This window comes from Bemisia tabaci, chromosome 4, assembly GCF_918797505.1.
Source record: "Bemisia tabaci chromosome 4, PGI_BMITA_v3".
Classification (NCBI taxonomy): Eukaryota; Metazoa; Arthropoda; class Insecta; order Hemiptera; family Aleyrodidae; genus Bemisia; species Bemisia tabaci.
Window position 1 is genome coordinate 436,213 of NC_092796.1, and position 24,244 is coordinate 460,456.

Below are 24,244 nucleotides of genomic sequence, written 5' to 3' on the forward strand. Positions count from 1 at the left end.
ATGATACTGATACCCATCACCACTCAGAAGAATTTAATGACACAACACCTCCAGAAACATGGCAAATGTCAGGTAACAGTTTTTCCTTTCGTATTTTGTTCATTTTTTTCGTATTTTGTCCTCTGTGTGTCGTTATACTTAATTTTCATTGATGCATTATTATACCATTTTGATTATCAATCAGAGTATTTGATACTCATATAAGAAAGACATATATTTGGCTCATATACAGGGTGTCTGGAAGTTAACCCATTTAACTTTCAGTGTCGATTTTTGGGCTCAAAATATGACTGTTTTTCACATACACATATCCACGAAAACGCTTCATAAGTCAGCTATCCTCTTCCAAAGTTGCCATTTTTTTCTTTTAAATAGTTCGATGTAACTCCTCGTTATTTTGTAATAAGTAGCTGAAACTTGTTGTCTACACCTATTTTTGGCACAGGGATCATTTTTCATGTTTTCAATGACAAACATCCTCAGGAAATGACATTAAGAGCATTCCCGAATTAGAAAATTGCGATAACTTTTCGGTACATGATATTTAGAAAAACGAATTAAACGAAGTGAAAGACTGCAAAAAATCAGGGCCTGACAGGACTGCACAAATTTTCCAGAAACGCGTCATTTTGATGCGATAGAGCTTCGAAAAGTTTCAGATTTTCGAAGCACCTTGCTGAGTAGACAATTTTCACTGCAGGGACTGTAAGGAAATTGCCTTCGGAATGAGAGGTTTCGAATTTTACTAATCTATTTTGCTGACTTCTAAGAAAATTTTTGCTATGCCTCAATTAGAATGTAATATGAAAAAATTGAATTCCTTAATGTTATATGTTCCACATAATTATATTTGTAAAAACCATTCCTTATCCTGTACCACTAAAAAAATTTTCTACAGGGCATCTTTTATTATTAGTATGTTTTCTATTTGCAGATTTTACAGAGAATACTGATACACATCAAGTAACGCCTATTAGTGACGTAGATGTTGGCATCACAGATACTTGGCAAATTAAAGGTAAAGTCATCATGTTGACGAATTTGACTGCATATGAATCCCCTCAAAAGAAAGGAAAATTTATTAAATTTGTCCTAAAGGATCAAAGCGGAGACATCCTTCTAACTGCCTTCAGTGAAAAAGCTTCAGAAATTGCACAAAAAGTTATTTTCAATGAAACGTATGAAATCGAAAATGGTATCATTAAATTAGCAAATGAAAAGTATAGGCAATATAGCAAACATAAATGTGAGATTACATGCACTTCTAAAACTAGAATTACAAAGATTAATTCTTCCGAAGTTCCTGTTGAAGATATAATCATTGAGTTCACAGATTTTGAAACAGCGAGTAACCTACCAGAGTACAGTACAGTCAACATACGAGGCAAAGTGATTGAAGTTTTCGAACCAGATAAAGTATATTCTACTAGACTGGATAAATCTTATGAAAAGAAATCTGTACTAGTGAAAGGAGAATGCGGCAATACATTATTTGTCGATTTATGGGGATCTTCTATGAATGACATCAATGTAAAAGATCTTAATAGAAATGTGAAAATCATAAATGGCAAAATTAATTACTTTCAAAGTGTAGCAAGAGTGAGCACAACAGGCGGATACATCCAATTATTCAGATGAGCGGCTGTTAAAAATTTGGGCCTTCAGTTTCATTTAATTAAGTACGTGAATTTTTTTTGCGACACTTACATTCAATTCATTTTCCATTAACTTCATTTTCATTTTTTCTTTTCTTTACTAATAATAAAAGTTTCAATAAAGTCTTGAGATATGTATGTCATGATGACAAACTGTATGTTAGAATTAAATTTATTTGAAAAATTCATATCCGTTAAAAATTCAAAACAGCAAAAGTTGCTTTAATTTTCATGCAATATCGATTTCTAAATTATCAATTTGAAATTAAATATCACACCTGATATACTTTTATTCCAGCTCATATTATGAGTCCCTATTTTAGTATCTGAAACTTTTCTATGTAAGTTACACATGTAACAATTTTTAAGTATCTAATCATAATAATTTTCGGAACTGCTTGCAATTTTTTTATTAATTAAGTATGTTTGTATTTTTCCTTATGATTGCAACTAAATGATTATTTGTCCAATTTTTTTAAAAATTGAAATTTTTATACTTTCATGACGTTTCATCATGGAATGTATTGATTTTTCTGTATGACTGATAAATTGTTTTAGAAATTTATGCTCAGAACAAATGTGTGGTAATAAGATATAATTTTTAATGCTATTAGATAACAAAAGTTCGATGCCACAGCACGTAGGCCAAGCTTCTGCTTCAAATGGTAATCAAAATTTTTGTAAATGCACAACATTGCAAAAACAGTGGGAAGTAATTTTGAAATACGTTCGTAACACTGACTTTTTACATTTATTTTATTATTCTCTCGAAATTTCAAAAAACAAAAAATGATTTAGAAGTAAATTGATAGTAAAATGTTTAATTATAAATTCTCTTATAAATTGTTGTGATAATTGTTGTGATAATTGTAAATGTTATAATAATTATTAAGTAATATATAATTTTGTTCTTCACAGAAGGCCTCTTAAATGATCTGTGTACCGTTGACCCCGCCACTTCTCAGGAAAACGCATATACGTCACCCTCAAATCAACTGAATAATTTTAACACAAACTCTACAAGTAACTATTTAACTATATCTTTTAATTTAATAAAAATATTCAAATCAGAAATGGCCAAAGGACCAACTAAAATTTGCATGTGTTGTGGAAAATTATATTTTCCACACTCAGTTGCACTTTTTTCAAAAATTTCAGAACAACTTACTAACTGTAAGATAAAGAAAGAGAAATACTGTTATGTCCCTAGTACTAACTATTTGTGTCATAATTGTTTGAGTTACTTACGCAAAGAGAAATTACCACCTGTTGCACTGTGTAATGGCTTAGATTATCCTAGTATTCCTGATTCAGTTAAACAACTATCAGTATTAGAGGAAAGAATGGTGAGTCCATTTATACCTTTCATGCAGATTCGTGAATTACTACCACATACAATTCATTCTCAGTTTGGAATGAAAGGTGCAGTAATACACATACCATTAAACCTAAATCAAGTCTTCCAGCAAATTTTACCCAGGTCTTTTGATAGTCTGTTTGTTATACTTTTAAAATTCAAACGGTGCATGAAGCATTCAACTAACTATATGTTTGAATCCATTCGACCTTACAATATTCTTCAAGCACTTGAAGATCTTATCAAAACACCGTTATATATAGAGCATAATATATCAATTTCAAATGAATTTTTTAATAGGTATTCAAAGAATCCAAAAGTAAGAGTTAATTTAGCTCAAGATGAAGAGGTATTTGATTATTTAGGTGAATGCTTTGATAATATGAAATTATCAAAGAAAAATAAAGTACAAAATCTAGAAACAAGTGTCAATAACTTGGAAAGCAGTAAAGATTATGACTTACACCATCTACCTGATGACTTAGAAATAATTAGCGATGATGAAACTTCTGATCATGGTGATAATAATGGACCTGATGACTTAGAAATAATTAGCGATGATGAAACTTCTGATCATGGTGATAATAATGGAGATGATGAGATACTAATTCAAGATAATGATGACATTATTACTGAAAGGGCCCAAATAACAATCGCACCAGGTGAAAACAAAAAACCTGTACCATCTAACATAGAAAATTTGGAAATTCTTTGTCACCCTAAGATTTATTGCGGTCATAAATATGACCTAAAAAGTAAAATTTTTTATCATGATATTGCTAAGTCCGAAGCAATGAGATATGATCGTAGGGCTTGTGTACCAAGGAAGTTATTGTATAGCGCATACAAAATTTTAGAAAATCAAATGAGATCGAAAGTGAGTACTGCAGTCAGAAGAGGCAAAACTCAAGATTTAACAGCAGAAGAAATTTTGGATTCAAACTTTTTACAGACTTTATTTGAAGATAAAGAGACTTATTATTTGTTACAAGATGTTCGAACAACCCCTGCATTTTGGGAAAAAGTAAAAAAGAAATTAATATCAATGATTCGGCAATTAGGCTTTCCTCACCTTTTTCTAACTCTTTCAGGTGCAGAGAAAATGTGGGATAATTTACTGCAAATTTTATATGAAAACGTCCACAACAAAAATGTTTCTGTTGAAAATGTATCTAAATTATCAGATTGTGAAAAATTGTATCTCATCCAACAGGATCCAGTAACCTGTGCACGTTACTTTGATCACAAAATCAAGAAATTATTTACTACTGTTTTAAAAAAACAACAAAGGTTGTTTTCATGAACACAGTGTCAAAGACTACTATTATAGGGTTGAATTCCAAAATCGCGGTAGTCCACACATTCATTGTTTCCTATGGCTAAACAATGATGTGCCAAATTTTGATATCTTCAGTGATAATGATGAAAAACTAATTGCATTTATTGACAGATTCATCACAGCAAAAAACACTGATCTATCTAAATTTCAAGTACACAGGCACACTTTTACATGTTACAAAAAAAATAAAAAAGAAAGGAATAAAAATAGAGAATATAAAATTTGTAGATTTAATTATCCAAAACCCATTTTTGACACAACTGTTATATTACGACCGCAATCAGAATCAACAGAAAATGATAAAAAAAATTTTAAGCGAATTCAAATGGCTTTGACGGATTTAAGCAAATCAAATAATGAAACTGAAGAGATTCTTACTTTGCAAACATTTTTAGATAAAAAATTAGACAACATGACCTATCAAAATTACATAGAAGCAATTAAAAGTTCTATTAAATCACCTACTGTGTTTTTAAAAAGGAATAGCAAAGAAATCAACATAAATAACTATAATTATGATATTTTGTACCTCATGGAATCCAATATGGATATTCAATTTGTGTTAGACCCTTATGCATGTGCATCATACATAGTAAATTACATCTCCAAACCTAATACAGAAGCCTCAAAAATGCTGCATAAAATATCAGAAGAAATAAAAAATAGTACTGACTTGTCATTCAGAGAAAAATTAAATAAAATTGCTAATGTTTTCTTAAATTACACAACAATAGGAGCCCAAGAAGCAGCGTACATTATTCTGGGATTGGAAATGTCCAAATTTAGCCGAAAGTGCGTCTTTATTAACACTAATGAACCAAGCAAAAGAATAAAACTTCTCAAAGGCAAGAGTGAGTTAAATACATTACAAAGAACCAGTAAAAATATATACATTTCGGATATGATTGACAAATATTCTAAAAGAGATGAACACTTGAACAATATTTGTCTTGCAGATTATGTAGCCAGAATAAAAGATTCTGAGAGAAATAGAAGTTTTCCTGCAAATTTTAATATCGAGTCCATTTTTAGACAACATGTTAAAATCATTCGATTTTGTAATTTCCAAAAACATGAAAGTGAAAATGATTATTACAGAGAACAAATTATGCTCTTCCTACCCTGGCGTAGTGAAGAAAATGAGTTAATGAACATTGATTGTAAGTCAAAATATGAACAAAAAGAAAATAATGCAATTATACTGGCTAATAAAGCGACATACAATATTGAAAATCAAGATATACAGTTCAATTTACTTGAATCTTTAACCAATGAACAAACAGAAAATGAAGATGTTTCATCAGATTCAGATGTAGATGCCTTTGAATTTGACAATGAACATATTGATTTTACCGAGACAAATTTAAGTAAAGAAGTAAAAAGCAGTTATGGAACAGTACCAAAATTGTCTGTTACTGAGAACTTTTTTGAAATTTTCAGCAATTTAAATGAAGAACAAAAAATGTTCACTCTACAGATTCTGCAAAATTTCAAGAGTGGAAGTACACCATTTCATTATCTTCTATCTGGTGTTGCGGGAACAGGGAAATCTCATTGTTTAAAGGCAATCATGAAAATAATTACTCTTTTCTTCCAGTCTGAACGTGATGAACCTGTTGATTCTGTAAAAGTTTTAACAGTTGCACCAACTGGAAAGGCAGCATTTTTAATCGGTGGAACTACAATGCATCATGCATTTGCACTGCCAGTCAATCAGAATAAAGAAGCTATTAGTGAATTGTCTGCAGACATAGCTAACACAATCAGAATACATTTTAAATATGTCAGGCTAATAATAATGGATGAGGTATCTATGATAGGACTCAAGCTTCTTTCAAAAGTTAACACAAGGTTGAAACAAATTTTTGGTAATAAAGAAATTTTAGGAAATATATCAGTTATATTTGCAGGCGATTTAAAACAGCTCCCTCCTGTGTTTGATAAACCTTTATATGAATCAAAGAATTTAAACCTTGATGAGATAGGAGTACATAATATCTGGAAAAAATTTCAATTTTTTTAACTTAATACAATAATGAGACAAAAAGATGACTTACGTTTCAGTACTGCTCTTACTCATTTTGGAGAAGGAAAAATAACAGAAGAGGAACTGAAACTTTTGAACACTCGGAATGTAGAAAATGAATTAGACAAATTACCATCAGATGTTATTCACTTATACCAAGATAACAAATCCGTTGATAAAGCTAATGAAACTCTTTTAAACAACAAAACTGGTTTCAGTGTGGAATGTATAGCGGATGATAAAACGAAAGGAATACCTAATGCAAGAAAAGAATCAATTTTGAATTCTTACCAGAAAAAACACAGGACTAAAACAAAAGGCTACAACTACAGGCTACTTTTAAAAGAATCAGGTAATTACATGATAATAGCAAATTTATCAATCGATCAGGGTCTTGTTAATGGAACAGTCGGTGTACTAAAACATATACACACAGAAAACGAAAAAGTTAAAATACTATTTTTCCACTTTGAAGACCCAAAAATAGGCTATGAAAATCGGTCTAAATTCAATTACAAAAACTACCCTAAAATTTCCAAAGAATGGACACCAATTTTCAAAGAAACAGTTACCCTTAGAAATAATTACAAAAACAAAGGAACAATAACCCGTACTCAGTTCCCAATAACTGCTGCTGAAGCTATAACAATTCATAAAAGCCAAGGAAGCACTTTCAAAAAGGTATGTGTACATGTGAAATCAATGTCTAAATCTTCTACGAAATTGCTTTATGTTGCTCTAAGCAGAACATGTAACATTGAAGGTTTGTTTTTAAATGGATCACTACAACATCATCATTGCAAATATGACGAAAAACTAGGAAATGAATTGAAAAGATTACGGACCCTTAACAAATTAAAATTAAAATTATTCTCAAAGTATCTACCTGACCATTTATCCATTTACTATCATAATGTTTGTTCAATGAATAAAAATAAAATAAAGGACTTTTCTTCTGACCCTCTTTTCCAAAAACATGACTTAATAATATTAGCAGAGGCAAACATTGATGACCCGTCAAAAGACATTCTTCCACCTTACAAGCTGCTATACTCTTCAAAAAGAGCACAGACGGATAATAACCCAAATTTCCTGTGTCTAAGTAAAGAACCTTTCTACATAGTAAAAACAAAAAGAAACGTGAATAAGAAAAGAAACAAAATTTTAGATTTGATATTACTCAAGAGAAATTCCACATTCATTTTAACTGGATACGTTTCACCAAATTATCTGAAGAAGGACTTTGAATTTGAAATTAATAAAATTAGTAACATAGTACCCACTAATGGCAAATTAATTCTAATTGGTGATTTCAATCATGATAATCTGCTGCCCATAAACCAAGAAATGTACCATAAAATTTTACCCAGATTTAACTTACAATCGGCTTTACCATTAAATGCTACAACAACCATATACAATTCTCAATTGGACGTTATCTACACTAATTTAAGTCTTTTTAACGCACAAGTGTATTTTACGCACTACAGTGACCACGACCCGATTTACATCCAAATACCTATCATTGAAAAAGACAGTGATCATTCCTAAATAGTTGCAATTTAACGAATTTCATGTTATTCTTATTTTTTTCTTTACTTGTACTAATTAACAATTGTAAAACATGAAACCAACTCATATGAATTAATACTTTCACCGTAAATATTGAAACGTCCGTTGTAATGAACTCTTTGTAAAGTCAACAAAATACCTGCACTGTGAAGATGTTACCGATAAATTGTATAGAATTCTATGTATAATTTACAATGATAATAAAAAAATTTAAATACCTAATGACCATTTATTTACTTATTTCAGAAGTGAAAAAAATTCATTTTATATACCAAAGTAGCATTTTGCAACGAAAAAATAGCAATTAAAATGAAATAAAATTTCCAGGTGATTTCAACTTTTTTGTAAGAAAATGTCAGTTATTTTACAACATCTAACCCCCTCATTGTAAAAAAGTTACAATTTTTTTACAAAGAAATTTCAATATTAAGGACGTTTAAATTTCAACCCCTAAATTTTCCAGCGGCCACGGGCGGACCTACTGGTGTGTGTGTTAAAAATAAATAAAACTTGTGAAAACGCAATGCGGCGTATCCTAAAACGAAGATCAAGAAGCAGGTGTCGAACCCGTGTTCATCGGGTCGGTAAGCGAAGACTCTACCGCTCGGCCACGGGGAAAGTAATATTAATAGCCGGTCAAGTCGATAAATAGACATCGCGCTTCGTGGGGCTTGCCGGCGCTCGAATTTGTTTCAACAAGATTGCACCGAAATTGCAGTCTTTATAGTGCCTTGAAAAGAAAGGTTAGGCAACAAGCATAACCTACATTTCTTGCAAACTCATTCCAATATAATTGCAACTTTCTCAACGCCTTCAAATGAACGTATAGGCAACAAGCAAAAATTACATTCAACTCACAATTCATTGCAATGAAATTGCAATCCATGCTACTTGGGAGTCAGTCATTGGCGGTTACACCAAATTGGCAACACAGCATTTTCTGCATCTAATCCTATGTAAATGCATCGACTCTTGAAGAGGCCAAGTGCTTCAACAAGAATCAATTAGGTCGCATAGGTTTAAATGGAAAAAAGGTGGTGTTGCGGAATTGCTGGAACCACCTCTGGAGAAGTGTTTTACGCTATAGGTGAAATTTTCATCATTTCAGCACAATATGCTTCAAAGAAGCGCCCTCCAGCGCTTTGGCGTTGGAACTGCTTGTTTCACTTACGCTAAAGAGTGCTCAAGATTTTTTTACAATGCACCCATAGTGTTTTCAAGTGTTTCTCTGTACTTATACCAGTTCTAATTGGAAATTTGGATTAATTGTTGTCAATTGGATTTTCCTGACCCAGTGGATTACTGATTCGAGCAAGTTGGTGAGTGGTTTTTGTTCTTTTCTATTTTATTGAGCATGTTCGCATGTCGTGCGTTGAGCATATGTCATCCGTTGTTACCTTGCATGATGCAAATGTAGCTGGAAGATTCTCCTACACATGCGTAGTGGAAGATGATGAACATTCTGAGAATATTCTGAGTTTAGCTGCTGATACAGAATATTCTCAGAATATTCTCTGATTATTAAAAGCTGCTCAAAATGTAGGAACATTGTCGGAATATTCTCAGAACATTGGGTGCTATCTGGCTGGTGTGGCAGTTTCACCGTCGGTATGCTATAATTAAATCATAGTCAGAGGCATAATGTAAAGGTGATGTTAATATGTAGTTGCACAACTAAGTGTCCCAGAGTTGTGTAGTCACATGTGTAGCGGGTAAAGGTAGGTACATAAACATATGCACCTATGCTTGCGGATACCCACCATTGATCTGCAACTACACATTCATAGAGACCACTATAGCCGGTGACCACCTTGCAACTACCTTGCGAATACACTGCGCATACTGATGACTACACTGCGACTTCTCACATATGCACACGACTATGCTATACATTCGCAGCATAGTCGTCTTTTTTACCAGGGATATATGCTCTTTCCACATCTGGGTCTGAGAGTATGAAGCTAGGCAGGGCAGCTAAATTGTGCGATTTGGCATACAATCTGAGATTATTATATATATATTGATTTACTGCCAAATCTGTTCATAGAAAAAATGTAGGATTTCTTTTCAGAAAACTGTGTAGCAGAACTTTTTAGTGGATTAACTGAATATAAAAAGCCAAGATGCACAATTTCCGCAGCATTGTCAACCTCATCGCTCTTTAACCAGAGAAATCACAAATTGCTTCATGAATGCAGAAAAAACAAGTACCTCCAGGAGTTTGTCTTACTTAAATAAATCAAATGGCATATTGGGTACAATTACTATTAACATTTTTCTTGTTACTCATTGTTGGTTGTTCACTTTACTTGTTTAAAATTCCTCCCAAAAAGTTCGAGGAAAAAGTTGCAAAAATATTGAGACTTTGTTTCAACTTTCCTGCCATCTTCTTCCAACAAAGTTGCAACAAAAGTTACGTCAGAAAGTTGCAACTTTTCTATGATGTTGTTGCAACAAGTTGCAACCGTGGCTACTTGGGCTTATACAGGTACTCCAGGAAAATCAAATTCCAACCAAATTCTATTTAATCAATTGGTGAATCAATCATCGATTAATCATTCATAGAAAAGAAAATAATCGGTCTATTCATTTATCCTGCATGGGTGTTGCTGAAATATTTTTTACATGAATGCATTCTGAGGAGGATATGACCCGATACCCCTCCTCATTGGACCTTTCTGCAGGCCCGCTCATAGAATAATGTACAGACAGAGCGCTCTATAGTGGAGGGAGGGGTGCAAAGAGAGCATTATCTCACTTGGTTGTAAATGATAAGGTAAATGTAATGGTAAATGATAAGGATCTGTCATAACAGCGTTATGTGGGGTGGAAGGGGGGGGGGGGTCGAAAAATCCGAAATTTAGCGTTACGTATTTTACGATAACGGCCCTCAATTTCTATACGATTAGGTTGCTCTATTTTTGGCATCCATCCATAAATTTGTTTTTCTTTTCTTTTATACTTTTTTACTGATGATGATATAATAATTTATAGTTTATTCATATTATGTCTTACATCTATTAATAGCTCCCCCCCTTTTTTTGTTGGGGGGGGGGGGAGAGGGGCTTATAAGAGAGGGGTATGTATATATTCATCTCATTTTTTTGCCAAAAAGAGAGATTGGATGACATGCTATTGAAAATTGAAGATGTGAAACTTTGAGTTACCGTGCACTTGATTATTTAATATTCCTCTAACCGTCTTCCCTTGAATATTTTTGCGACATTGAATGAGGGTACATTTCCCTCACATTGATCGGAGAAAATCATCTGTTGAGAAACAACAGAGGGGAGAACACCTGAAATTTCAGTGTAAAAGTGTCCCCTCCGATGTGCAGCACATGACGCGCTCTTTGCCAAACTATGACATTTTTTATCAAACGTTGCAGCAATGTAAATGGAAACGATTTGACAACATAGCAATAAAACGCTTTTAAAACGTTTGCCTAACACATCGAAACAACATTGTTTAACAACGTTTTAACTAACGTTTTTTAAAAGCGTTTTTACACCGTTATTATAAACGTTGCAAAAACGTTTTTAAAAGATGTCGACTTGAAACTTCTTCACAACGTTTTGACAACAATTTTAAAAACGTTGCCACTAAACGTTTTCAGAAACATTGTAAAAAAACGTTGCGGCAACGAACCCGCAACCATCCTTGCCGGGCGGGAAAGTGTATCTTTTTCATACTCGTTTCAAGGAACAATCGTTCAACTTTAATTTACGATCTTTTCGCTTCATACGGGAACTAGGTTAAACAGGTTGAATAGTAGAGGAAATCAGCCAACTTATGTCCAACAAGGACATTCCGTTTTCGCAAAAGAACTATAACAGTTAATTCCAGGTGCTTTTAAGTGATACACATAACAACTCTCTTGTTGAAACGCAGGTTGAAATGTTCGCGCGCGATTCTCGCACCCTCGTGTGTGACTGTTGCGACAATTGACATGTAACTTGTAATTTCCGATTAAAATCTCGATTACCTAGTGAAAAACCATTGCCGCGGTCGATCTGGAATCATGTGAGTGGGTCGCGTGTAGAAAGCGGAAGTTGGAAAGTTTGGCAGATGGATCGAGAGGTGTTTGCTCGCACCCTGATCTGACTCGTCGATATAAGGTAGCCAGTCCCGGGTGAGAATGTGTGTCAGATCAAATCTGGTGGGAGGGATGGTCTGTGGTCAAGGTTTGATATTCCAGGCGAGATTTTCTGAATACTCTCTGTTGATAATTTCCATACTCTATTTTTGCCCGTCCACGGGAAAGGACCTTGGTCTATGAAGGCAAAAGTAGTAAACAATTTTTCTCGAGTTGGGTTACACGGAAAAAAATAGTCGTCACACCCAGCCGCTGGTTGTGACGACTATCCGATTTTTTCCCGTGTTAGGAGATCGGATTTTGAGTTTCCGATTGATATAATTTGGATTGCATTTTGCAATATGGAACCACTATCTCTGACTCTTCCATCAAAGCACCGCTCTGCATGGGAAAACAATAGCATTTATGAATTTCCTAAATTGAGCCAGAAATAGTGGTTCCTAATTGCAAAATGTGGTTCATTTGTGAGTGATTTAGTTCATTCTTGTACAGAAAAAGGCGTAAATACCATTAGGACCGGCAATTTCGTGCTCTGTAATGGTTGATTGGATTTTTATACCAATGATTATTCTAGGAATAACTATATGTTTTGAAGTATAGAAACTTTTAAGCGCACCAAAATTCCGGGTTTTATTTGAAACTGGAAATATTTCATTTGTCCTTAAGTATTCGTGAAACGATTCCAAATGGCTCGGCATCAATGACTCGAATTCGAGTTTTAGTTGGTTGAAACCTCATTCTCCATGAACGATCACCCTTGATGTTCATGATGCGGTGTGGACACACGCAATAAGAGTATGATTCTACTGCAAGATAATACGTCATTCTTACCTTGTCATTCAAACAGTGCAAACAGCGTTCTCCATCGGATGAAGCTAAGGGGCGGATCCTCACAGCAACCTACAACAGAATGCAAAATTACATTACATTAAAACTAGATAAAGTTCTATGAGAGGGGTACTTAATTTCTCTAATTGCCTCGTCTTAAAACAAAGTAATAGTGATTTCGGTTCATTTACAACGAAAATATATTTTAATCCTTCAAACGCAAGTTAAATGCATAGGAATCAAATATATTTTGCAACTTGGCACGCGCCATAAAGGCGTTGCTAAGATCATGCAATTGTTTTCCTTGATTAATGGAAATCTAGAGCCTTGAGAAAGACCATTGGATATATTTCTACTGGACGGAACTATAGACGAGTGGGAATGATGTATGCTCTAGAAAAGTGGATAAGAAACAGTGTAAAAGTGGGCATGAATCCCCATGGGAAATGGAAAAGCGGGATTTTACATTCTATCAAATGGAACTAAGCGTCAATAGCATGCGGCATTCATAATCCGTGGGAATGTGATAAGAGCGTTGTAGACAGGGCTCATGAATTGATGTGGACCAGGAGCGACAATGGCAGCAGCATCGTTGCCGCTGACGTCAATGGCGCTTATAGTTCCCATTCATTCTTACCGCCTTCGACTAACGAGCGCACCCCCTCTTCCCCACCTGTCTCCGGTTCCGTTTAGCAGAAATAGTCCGAGTCTTCTTAATAAGAATACAATTTTGAGACAATTTTCCCATAAAAAACTCACGAAGCGAGCGCGCTTAATCGAGCAAAAGCTCATGGTATATGCCAGGTTTTAAAGTTCTAACTTTCAAAAAGGTGTGAAATTTACTTTTCGTTAATATTTAAAGAATAAATGGACCTCCTTTCACATCACTTCTCCCTGTACGACAAGTTTATACTTGTATGCTGATTCAGAGGCGATTCTTGAAAATCGGAACCACCGTTTTTCCTACAGGTAAATGTATATAAAACAATAGATTCTTTGCGAGGCAGCTTTCCTCACCTAAAATTGATTCTTTAATGGATTTAATTGTAGGAAAATACAGTAATGCCAATGTGCAAAATCGCCGATGAGCTGATTTTGCAAAGAGAAAATACTACTTATTGAAATGTACTTTGCCGGCGTGTACTTCGTGTGAAAGACGCGTTTAATGAAGGTGACAACTGCGTGACAGAGTTGAGGTTTGAAATGTGATGGTCGATTGATTCCGACTGCACTGCGTCGCTTTCATTGTTGTCATGACAAGTCACGTTAAAAGAGCGATAGATTTGCCATTTCCACGAGGAATTTTTTTTTTTTTTTTTTTTTTGCCACAAGAACCAATAGAAACCGGGTGAATTATTATGGGAGGCGTCGACTCTGCACTTCAGCCGATACGTTGTTACGTGCTTCACTTCAGACACTCGTATCAGTTTAACCCTTCAGTCGCAATCCACTAATGGAATATGTTACTCCAGGTCTTTTCGATTCAAATATTTTTCATTCAATGGAAAAAATTGCTTCCGCCATTCTTTGAAGGTATCTCATCAGGTACAGGGAAAAAAAGTTCCGTCATATCCACCAAAGCTTGGTGTTTCATATGGTCCATACTATTCAGTCCATTTACCCGTATCAAATTTAGCTGGACGCATTTTCAGTTCTTGAGATAGCCTTTGTCTACCATTCGGTCTATGTCAACGTGCTTCTTTTTATAGTTTGAACCATGCTACTTAACTATTGTTCCAGTTCGGATTGGTCTAAAAGTTTGGTCGCGTGGACAAGAGTACGATCGATTGTGTTAACTGGATAGTGCAATCAATTGTACTAACCGGACAGTCCGATAAATTTTGACACTGTGCCATGATGCACGACATTTTACGATTTCTTTTCTCAAATTGACTCTGAATGATCCTTTTCAACCGCTCTTTAGAATAAACGTTGCATTGAGGAACCACCGTTTCTGGCTTTAGCACCTATTAGCATGTAAAAACTGATAGCATATATTTGTGTTGTCTCTAAAATGATCCAAAAATAGTAGTCCCTTTCATCGTATCAATTTCATTTCATCAAATTTATAGTCCGATTGCATTAATTGCGTTTTATTTTTAATCTCATTTGACTCAATCTACGAGTCAGTTAACTTCATGGCAACAAAATAGTATTATTCGTGACAGACTCGTATAGCATGATAAGAACTATCTCATGAATCGCTCTGACACATCCGCGATAATTTTTGCGAAAAAGGAGGATGTGTGCCAACCCCTAGACTAGAAGCTTCTAGGCATTCATTTTAGCCCATTTGAATAATCAGCGAGGCCCCAACAACGACCGATGGTCAAAACGGGGTGAGAGCTTTCGAATGAGGTCACTCGTGAACAATACCATTCAACGATCCCTCCGGCGCGGCGCTCAAAGACGAAAACAGGACCGACAAAAAGGAGCAAGCCGCATTCATTATCGTACTATTTCGATCATAATTCAAAGCAGTACGTAGTTATTAAGTGGCAAACAACACTGCCATGTTTCTCGGAAACATTTATAATTTGCGTATACGTCTTTGCATCCTACGTTGTAGATGTCTCATAGATACATTTGAGGATATCTTCACATTAGATTGTCCCCAGTATGAATTAAAATCGGGCCTGTTATAATATTTTACAACAAGAGTGCGTTGCAAAACTTATAGAAAACAAAAAGAAAAGCGCCAACCTTCAAAAATCTGCTAAAATATACACATTAGGGAAATCATAGTGTTGCTTTTTTGAACGCTGATTTTCAGATTTCTTTTTACTTAAAAAACTATTTCACCATTTTTATCGTTTTATTGAACAATTTCTTTGCGCTTTAAATCTATAACAACAATTCTTAGAACTTATCGAAATTGTGGTCAATGGCGAAATTGATTATGTATAATTTACAAACTTTTTACGTAGAGACCGAAAAAGCATTGCTCAGTTAATATACTTTTTTCGGTAATGGGGGTGGTAGTCGCTGCTAGAATAATTCCGATGAATGTATGATTTTGTATACAAAAGGACAAAAAAAATCAATAAATGAAGAGAGAGGTGTTTCAAGCAAAGAATCCGTTCTGGCGAGGGATATTTCTGGAGTTTCACATGATGGATTTCCGTGATTTTCTTAAGTTATTGATGGGAGGGCATAATTTCTTTATGAGCTTACTGTCTTCAAACTATCAAATTATTCCTGAGGAAATTTGGTGGCATGAAGTAGCCATTTGACACTCATATGGAGGGCTTGACCACGTAAAACAGCATATAGGAGCTCCTTAGTTCCGTGCTCTGAGTTTTCAGCAGGATTGTACAAAACGGCAGAAGAGAAAAAAATAACGCTGAGCAATTCAAATGAATCCCAAAAAGAACCCGGAAACCGCGAAAAAAATATAGAAGATAGCCTTTAGAAGTGCGAAAACTTTCACCATCAGTTCCGTTTCTCTTTTCAAAGGGTAGCTTGTTCAGTAATCACGTAAACAATGAATGTGTACCACTCTGAAATCTAAACTCTGGATGTAGGTACATCTTGAAGCATCTTCATTGCCCAGGATCTAAACTTGTAAATTCACTATAATGACAGACCTTAATCTCAAAAATTTGTGAAATTTTCGTTAAAATCAGAACAAGAAAACCACATCTTATTCATTGAAACAAATTGTTATTTCGTCAGAAAGTACAAATCCTGTTAAAAATAGCAACAGAAATAATTAGACTTCGGAGCAGGATATTTGACGCTGATAATAACAAAATAACATTTTCAAGTCAAAAAAGACTTAGACTTTCAGTTTTTCTTTGGCACTGGTGTAAATATTATTTTACTTAGTTCTCGATCGAAAGGCACAACGCTACTTACCGGTTTGAAAGGGCAATTATCAAGGTTACCTCTTATCACAAACTTTTTTGAATAATTAATGATAGTCTGCGATGATATCACGTGAAATATTTTTATGCGTTGTCGTTATTACCTTCATTGATCTCGTGGAACCGTTTTCAATCTTCGTGCTGATTCAAGGTTAACGACGTGGAACCTTGGTTTGTAATCGAAGATTATTCATTTTTGAAGCTTAACGTTATTCCGAAATTGAGTTATCCTAGAACGCAATGATTTAGAGCCATGATAAGATTTGAATCCCTCGTTTGAGTAAAAATAATACCGTTGGGTTTGGTATAGTTAAGGATTCTATTGTTTAAAAAGTTAATTACAATTTCGTATTCGCTTAGTTTTGATTTAAGAATACGCATATTCATTCCGACCTTGATCTCTAAATACTCGGCTAATTTCTCTCATATTTTCTGCACATTACTTGCAAATCTATCCAGATTAATGAATCAGAACCCGCACATTTTTCATTTTAGCTCTCTTTACAGTTGATAATGGGTATTAAACTGGCCAGAAATGTCTGAATCGCACTCTTTTAATGCCGGCGTAAAGATGTACCCAAAAGCTAACTCTAAATCCAACATTAAACCTCAAAACATGAACCAAATTTTTAAGAGCAGCCTGAGACAATGATAATTGTGGGAAAACAAGGAGGAAAACGGGAAACAAGGCTAAAATACACAATTAATAAAAACCGAGACGTTTCAACTCACAACTGAGTCAATTTTAGTCGGAAATACAATAAAAATTTAAAAGAAACGATGAAAATCTGAGCCCTACATGGTGGTGGCCGGGATCCAAGAAAAAGAGAAAAATTATAACCTATATATGATAACCAATATGTCTTTTTTCTTTAAATTTGTATCATATTTCCGACTGAAAATGACTCAGTTGTGAGTCAAAACGTCTCGGTTTTTATAAATTGTGTATTTTCGCCTTGTTTCCCGTTTTCCCTCCTTGCTTTTCCACCGTTAAATCTCAAAACCGTATCCCAACCTAAGGTTTCAAACCTCCACAAGTCTTAAAAGCCAAACATTTGACAAGATGGACAAAAAAAGGCATGCCGCGATTATTCCAAAGCAAGTTCGAATAATCGCGCCAAACACAGTCGCGCCGGCGTTAAACGTATATTGGCGCTTGCAAGACTGGAAGAATACTTCACGCATTGCACCAAACAGTGCGGTTGGCGTCGGACGCATATTAGCGCCTACAGGACTGCATGAATACTTCTCGCATTGCGCCAAACGCAGTGCACTCGGTCAGTTGGCGTGGGACGCATATTACTCGTAACTCGCGTAGAGTATTGTTCATTGTGACCGGGCAATTCAAATTTCCTTAATGTACACGGCAAAAATAAAATTGCTGATTTAACAAATTTTTAGTAAATTAAAGTGTCTGAAATGTTACAATGTAGATTTTGAAATGAAAAATTGTTAATTTAACCACCCCGTGATTGAATCAGGTCTCTATCATTGTAAAATGTACATTTGAAACATGTCGGATATATTTTTTAATAATTTAATTGCTAAATCAGCAATATACTTTTTTCCCCGGTGTTAGCCTTTTTTGCACGCCTTCTAATTATATCCACAGAATGCAATAACTTTAGAATTATGTTCTTTAAAGCAGTGTCAAACAATGCAATACCGTATTTGCAAATCGGTCCTCTTTCTTCAAGCATAACTTTTTGAAGGGATGAGGGTTTGCCATCTCCCTGAAGGGCTTTGGGAGGATAGGGGACTTTGGCGGCTAGGGGTGGCAGAGCGCCACGAAGCGCTATAAAAGCGGCTTTATACACACATACAACTTTTTGAAACGCAAAGAAAATCGAGAGTTTCCATAGTTGGCAAGCCTGGAAGGCGCAACTGGCGGGAGATCCGAGAAACAGGTCGAGCCGCCGCACCACGTTCGCGTGTTGCGATCTTATCTGAGTCCAAACCTGAATTTTAAAAAGGTCGTTATGTAGCACCGGCCTGCGGCGGGGCTTTTGCGCCCCCTCTAAATCAAGGCGGACCAATATTAATCACTTCTTTCAATAAGAAGCTTTCAGTTTAATGAATGGGTGAATCCCTCCAGGAAAACTCGGCGGAAGTTTGAAAAATAATGGTCGTCAAGTTTTATCTTTTTCTCGGATTCAATGATATCCATGATTTCTCCTGATGTTTAAAGTTTGCCACGATTCGAAAGGATACGTGTCCCCAGAGGCCATTTTAAGCCTTGAAATTTAAATTCCTTAAAAATTTGATTACGAGACTGAGGGTCTCCCAAAATGTTAACCCCTTTTCAAAAACCCCGGATATTAATGGAACGGGATTAAAATAAAATAGTAATGCATAAAGTTTCTATCATAATGTTTAACTAGAGTTATAAGTTAGTTTTGACAATACAATCATGCATATGTTGCATAGTTAGCACGCACACTTCTGACACACAAAAATAATTAAGAATGTAAACTTCGCAATGCTTTATCACTAGAAACATCTTCAGTCACAAGTTTAAATTTCTACTTGAGGCAAGTACCAAAGTGCCTTTTTACAGTTTCATTTTAGTGACATGTTGATGAAGTCCTCATGTTTCCTCGTATAGAAACAAACATCGTGCAAACAGATTTCACTTTTTTTATGTATGATTTTAATTATATTAAATCATTTTTGTTCTCTTTCCTTAGATAAAAAGCCTTAACGTGGTTGAAATCGTACATGAGGCAACTGTGTCACTTTTCCAGGTGAAGATTTCGCCTGTGTCTCCCTCTAGGTACACCTTGTTTGCCAGTCACAAAGAAGTGGCCACATACCTGAGAAAATCACAAATATGTGATACCGACTACGTGACCAGTACGTTGAGCCTGGATTTTAGAACTGTGCAGTGCGCGCGAAGTGATTTTCCCTATTTTTAACACTTGACAAGTTTATTCCGTTGACTATTTTTCTCACTTTTTTTGGCAACAAACATCATAATTTAGCTTTTTCATTCACTTTTATTTATGAGCCGTCCGTAAATGAAATAACAGATACACAAAGAGGGAGGAGGCTGGCCTTGGACTGCTTGAGGAACTCCTTCATAGATTTTAGTATATGTACCGCCGAGGCGAGTACATACTACAGATATGGATAGGAGAGAGGGAGGAGAACTGTGGCGGAGGGGGAGGGGGTTTGGAAAAAGTGCTTAACATCATTTGGACCGCGTTAAGCAGAAGGGAACCAAGCCACATCAACTGTTGCCAAATTTAATTGGGAAATTCAATGATTTACATGAAAACGGTTGCGCGGATTTGTGTGCAAATTTCAGTGAATTTCCTGCCAGGTGCGTAACAAATCCCTTAAAATTGTCAATGGAATACGCACAACCGTTCTCCTGTAAGAAATCAAATTGCCCAGTTAAATTTGGCAATATCTGATGTGACTTGGTTCCTTTCTGCTGAACGCGGCGCATTTATGGACGGTCTCCTGCGAGTTTTATGATGATTTGAAGGGGGAGGGGGGTCGGGGAATCCGAAATAATTTGTGAGGTAGATAATTATCGAGCGATCATTTTGAAGGTACAAGTTTGCAACTAAGATGTTGGACGAGTGGCCGAAGAGTCAATAGTGTTGTGGGTCAGTAACTTGGAGAGCCAATCAAATATTTAGCCTCCAAGAGGAATAGACGTCCTTCAACACCATTCAGCATGGTCTCCCGCCTCTAATGAGGGGCCGAGGGACCCACCGACAGCGACAGCGACCGTGGCACGCACCCAAATTCCGACCGTGTCCATTCGTCATTTATTCCGCCACGCGGAAAACCCTCGTCCAAAGGTTTCAGAGAACACGGCCCCGTTTCATCCTTTGAGTTGTAGACATCAGTCGGACCTATCCCACTTTGTTTTTCTTTTGAGCCATCCATGTCGTTTTTTTTTCGAAAACAATCGATTCAAAATGGAACATTCCATCACAATTAATACCAATTTTCTTATGCACACGTACACGTATTGAACTGGACACAATTAAATGGTACCAACTTGAAAGAATATCTAAAACGAATGGAATTATTTACCTAAATTAGCTTCAGTTCATTTCATTTTCCCAAATGTCTTCTCTACTTTAATTATTTTAAGGAAAGACCACTTGGACATCTTGAAATGTTCCGTTTTTCCTTCAAGTACACACTCACTTTTGTGACATACACTCACAAAATGTTGATACATACTTCGGAAAGTTTTCTCGTAAAATAATTAAACTGTAGGGTGCAAATTCTGATGCAGCTGTACCGGCTCTGGTCAATGTCGTCCAATGAAAAGTACTTCTACTATATTTTGCAACAAGGAACCTACAACAATCAAACTTGAATTTGCTGTTTTTGTGGGAACTGTCAAAATTGTAATTTTGCCAAGACTCCGTATACTCTACTTTTTAAATATATTAAATGTGAATTTACGAATTCAATTCTATCGAAAACATTTCGAAGTATTATTCTCTTCGAAACTTCTCTTGATGTACAAAAATAGATTTTTCCATTTTTTTAAATTTCCTTGCAAAATCGTAGGAAGTCACACGATTCGAGGAGCTTCGGTAAATGCAACGTTAAACGTGCAATGCATGTTCTCCTTTCAAAATGTAGTCCAATTTAAAACCAGAAACGGACTTACCACTAACTTTTCTTGCACGCCCTCTTTGGTTCCGTTTGAATTTGGTTCGAATTTTGACAGAGAGACGGCGCTCGTTGATGTGTTTCCAGAATTGGCATTTTCACTGCGGCTGACTCTATTACAAGTCATCCTAAACGCTCCTTGAACTATGCACCACACTCATCGCAAGCTGTGTTCCGAGATATGTGTTTCTTTGGTATAATTCCATTATAGCTCATATTTCGCAGGTTGAGGGGGGAATATTTACATTCCGACGCGCTCATCGAGTTCAAAAACGGTGGTATAAAGTAAGGTAAGTGAAAGAGACTGGGACAACATTTACGTAACTGATGACCCAAAACACTTAATTTATTCCTCAGAACAGAATGATTAATTATGCGGAAGAAGTAGAGCAATAATTTAAAAAGTCAATTATGAAACACTTTTCGCAACTTCTCTTTAATTCAGCGCGGGTATACCTGCTGTTGCGTCGTTATCTCAACTTTTAGTACACTTGTTCTAAAAGTTCGTAAAGTATGTAAAACAAAACTCCGTTCCAGAAAGCGTACACCATTTTGAATTCTGATTTTTTCCGGATGGGAGAGGCAGTTCCTTATTTGTGACTAATTGTGAGATGAAAAAACTTATTGATGTCACCATGTGCATACGACTTCACCTCTGATCTCTTTTTGATTGATTACTTTGTCAAATTTCTCTCAAAAAATCATAGCTGTCAACGTGATAAGAAATCGTGAGTGTTGAGAATAAACACAAACTTTGGCATAAGTACAAAAAAACACAAGTCCAATCTTAACTAAGTCGGAAAATTTCTTAACGTTGAAAAGAGCAACACTTTGACCGCTCAACTATATCAGTATTTTTCGTATTTATATGGATATCTCAAGTTTCTTATGTTTTTAAGTTTCCTCATGTAGACGAGAGACAAGCATTGCACGTAAGCCCGCAGTTTTTAGTGATAATTAAACATATTCATTATTTTGACGAGGTAAAACAATGAAGTTTGGATTTCCACCTAACATATGTACATGCTAAGTTTGAATATATTATGGATTCTCTTCTATGTTGACAACTTTGCGGAAAAAAATTCAGGGAGAGCTCCCTCTCAAAAAATGGAAGATCATGGATCAAACTTTTTTCGGGTCAATCAAGCTGGCCTATGGGTGTTCTTGGAACTTGTCTTGTCCACATGACCAAAGCGTAATTAGGCTGAATCTAAATTGTAACAAGCAAAATATAGTCCAAATAAAGTCCCCACTTCAAACGTTTCCGGGAAAGAAGCAACAAGAACTGGACTGGACATTCAAATTTGATCAGAGTCATTATTCGGCACGTTACTTCACAGTCACGAGAAGCAATTGGCGGGGCCGGAAATACACGAGGATTCGCACTTCTGGAAAAACATAACGGAGCATCAAAACCGGAAACGTGGAAATGGTGCGTTTCCGGTCGAAATGTGGGTGACCGGAAATGAGAGATTTTCCGAGGTCGCGTCGACCTATGTATGACGTCACTTATGAAAAATTGGCAAGTCCTTAGCGGTCGCTAAAAAGTAATTTGGCGCGTGTATGATTAGGGGCTTGCGCATTGGGCGGAAAAGCGCGGCGCGGCGCGGCGCGACGTTGGACGTTGACGTTGGCCGTTGAGCACACGTGGCCCGAGGACGAGGAAGGACTGGTTGACGGCCGACAAGGGACGGGGTCGCGCGAGTGTCCGCCGTTGGAGTGGCCGGTGCCCTGTGACAAGGCGCCGACGAGCAAGGCCAAGAGTAACGATGTCCGTAGTGGACACTATTAGCCAAGACTTTGCCCGAGTTGTAAATCACGGTCGCCATGGAGACCATCCGACGCAGCGTGAAAACAAACCGCGAAAATATACCACCGCCTTACCACCGACTCAATATGCAGTGCCCGTTTTCAGTGAGGGGTTGTTCGGCTTTGAGGAGTATGCGTTGCCAAAGTCCACGCGCGATGCATGACATTGATTGGGTCAGCGGTGAGTTGATGGTAGAGCTATCGGTGAAATAAATCATCACCCATGGTCACACTGTCAATATTTTTGTCGATAACTCAAGGTCACGCAAAGAGTTTAAACCGGAAATGACGTAACGACCAGATCACCGAAAAAAAGTGTCAGGGGTTATCCCCTAGAATTGTGGTATTACCCCAATTTGTTGGATGATATGGACATTTCTAATTAATAGTATTAGTACCGCAACTCAAGTTACGGTAATACTGCAACATTTGGGTTAGTTACTCAATTTATTGGGGTACTACCATAATTAATTGGACTACTACCACAATTAATTGAAAATGTCCCTATCATCCAACAACCTCGTGCTTTTTTTCCGTGATTGCTTTAATACTAGAGGAAATTCTTTGGTCGTGACATAATACCAGTATTTTCTGGCTGCATGCGTGGGGACCTGCGGGCGGATTATTGCAATTAATAGATACAGCGATGGACAAAGAAGACATAGGGAGTATAGAGCGATCCTATTGATTGAAATGGCTGGGCCCCATAGACCAATGACCATAAATCAATAGACCCATAGACCATAGACCATAGACCATAGACCATAGACCCATAGACCATAGACCCATAAATCAATTTCAATAATCGGCCCGCAAGGATTGGTGAACAGATTGAAGACATTATCGATGTGTATTTGATTATGACATCGCTTGAATAATGATGATATCATTGATTAGGTAAATGATGATGTCATCAGTGAAATCATTGTTGAAACGTCGCTGATGAGGTCTAAAATGACGTCTTCGAATAAGTCAATGCAACAAGATCTTCGTTGCAGTTACGTGTAAAATCATCACTGGCGAGTCGGTCGAAGACATTATCAATGAAGAAA

At 36.1% G+C, this 24,244-nt stretch overlaps 1 protein-coding gene across 1 annotated transcript in view; it reads right to left on the bottom strand.

The window, feature by feature from the left end:
* Positions 1-23,878, bottom strand: part of LOC140224405 (kinesin-like protein KIF19) — a 62,979-nt gene extending 39,101 nt beyond the window's left edge. The window contains exons 1-2 of the mRNA XM_072299109.1: positions 21,382-23,878; positions 12,877-12,945 (exon numbers count right to left, since the gene is read on the bottom strand). Of these exons, the coding sequence (XP_072155210.1) occupies positions 12,877-12,945; positions 21,382-21,510 (198 nt within the window). The 5' untranslated portion in view covers positions 21,511-23,878. The remainder of the gene's footprint in view (positions 1-12,876; positions 12,946-21,381) is intronic.
* Positions 23,879-24,244: the final 366 nt, after the last annotated feature.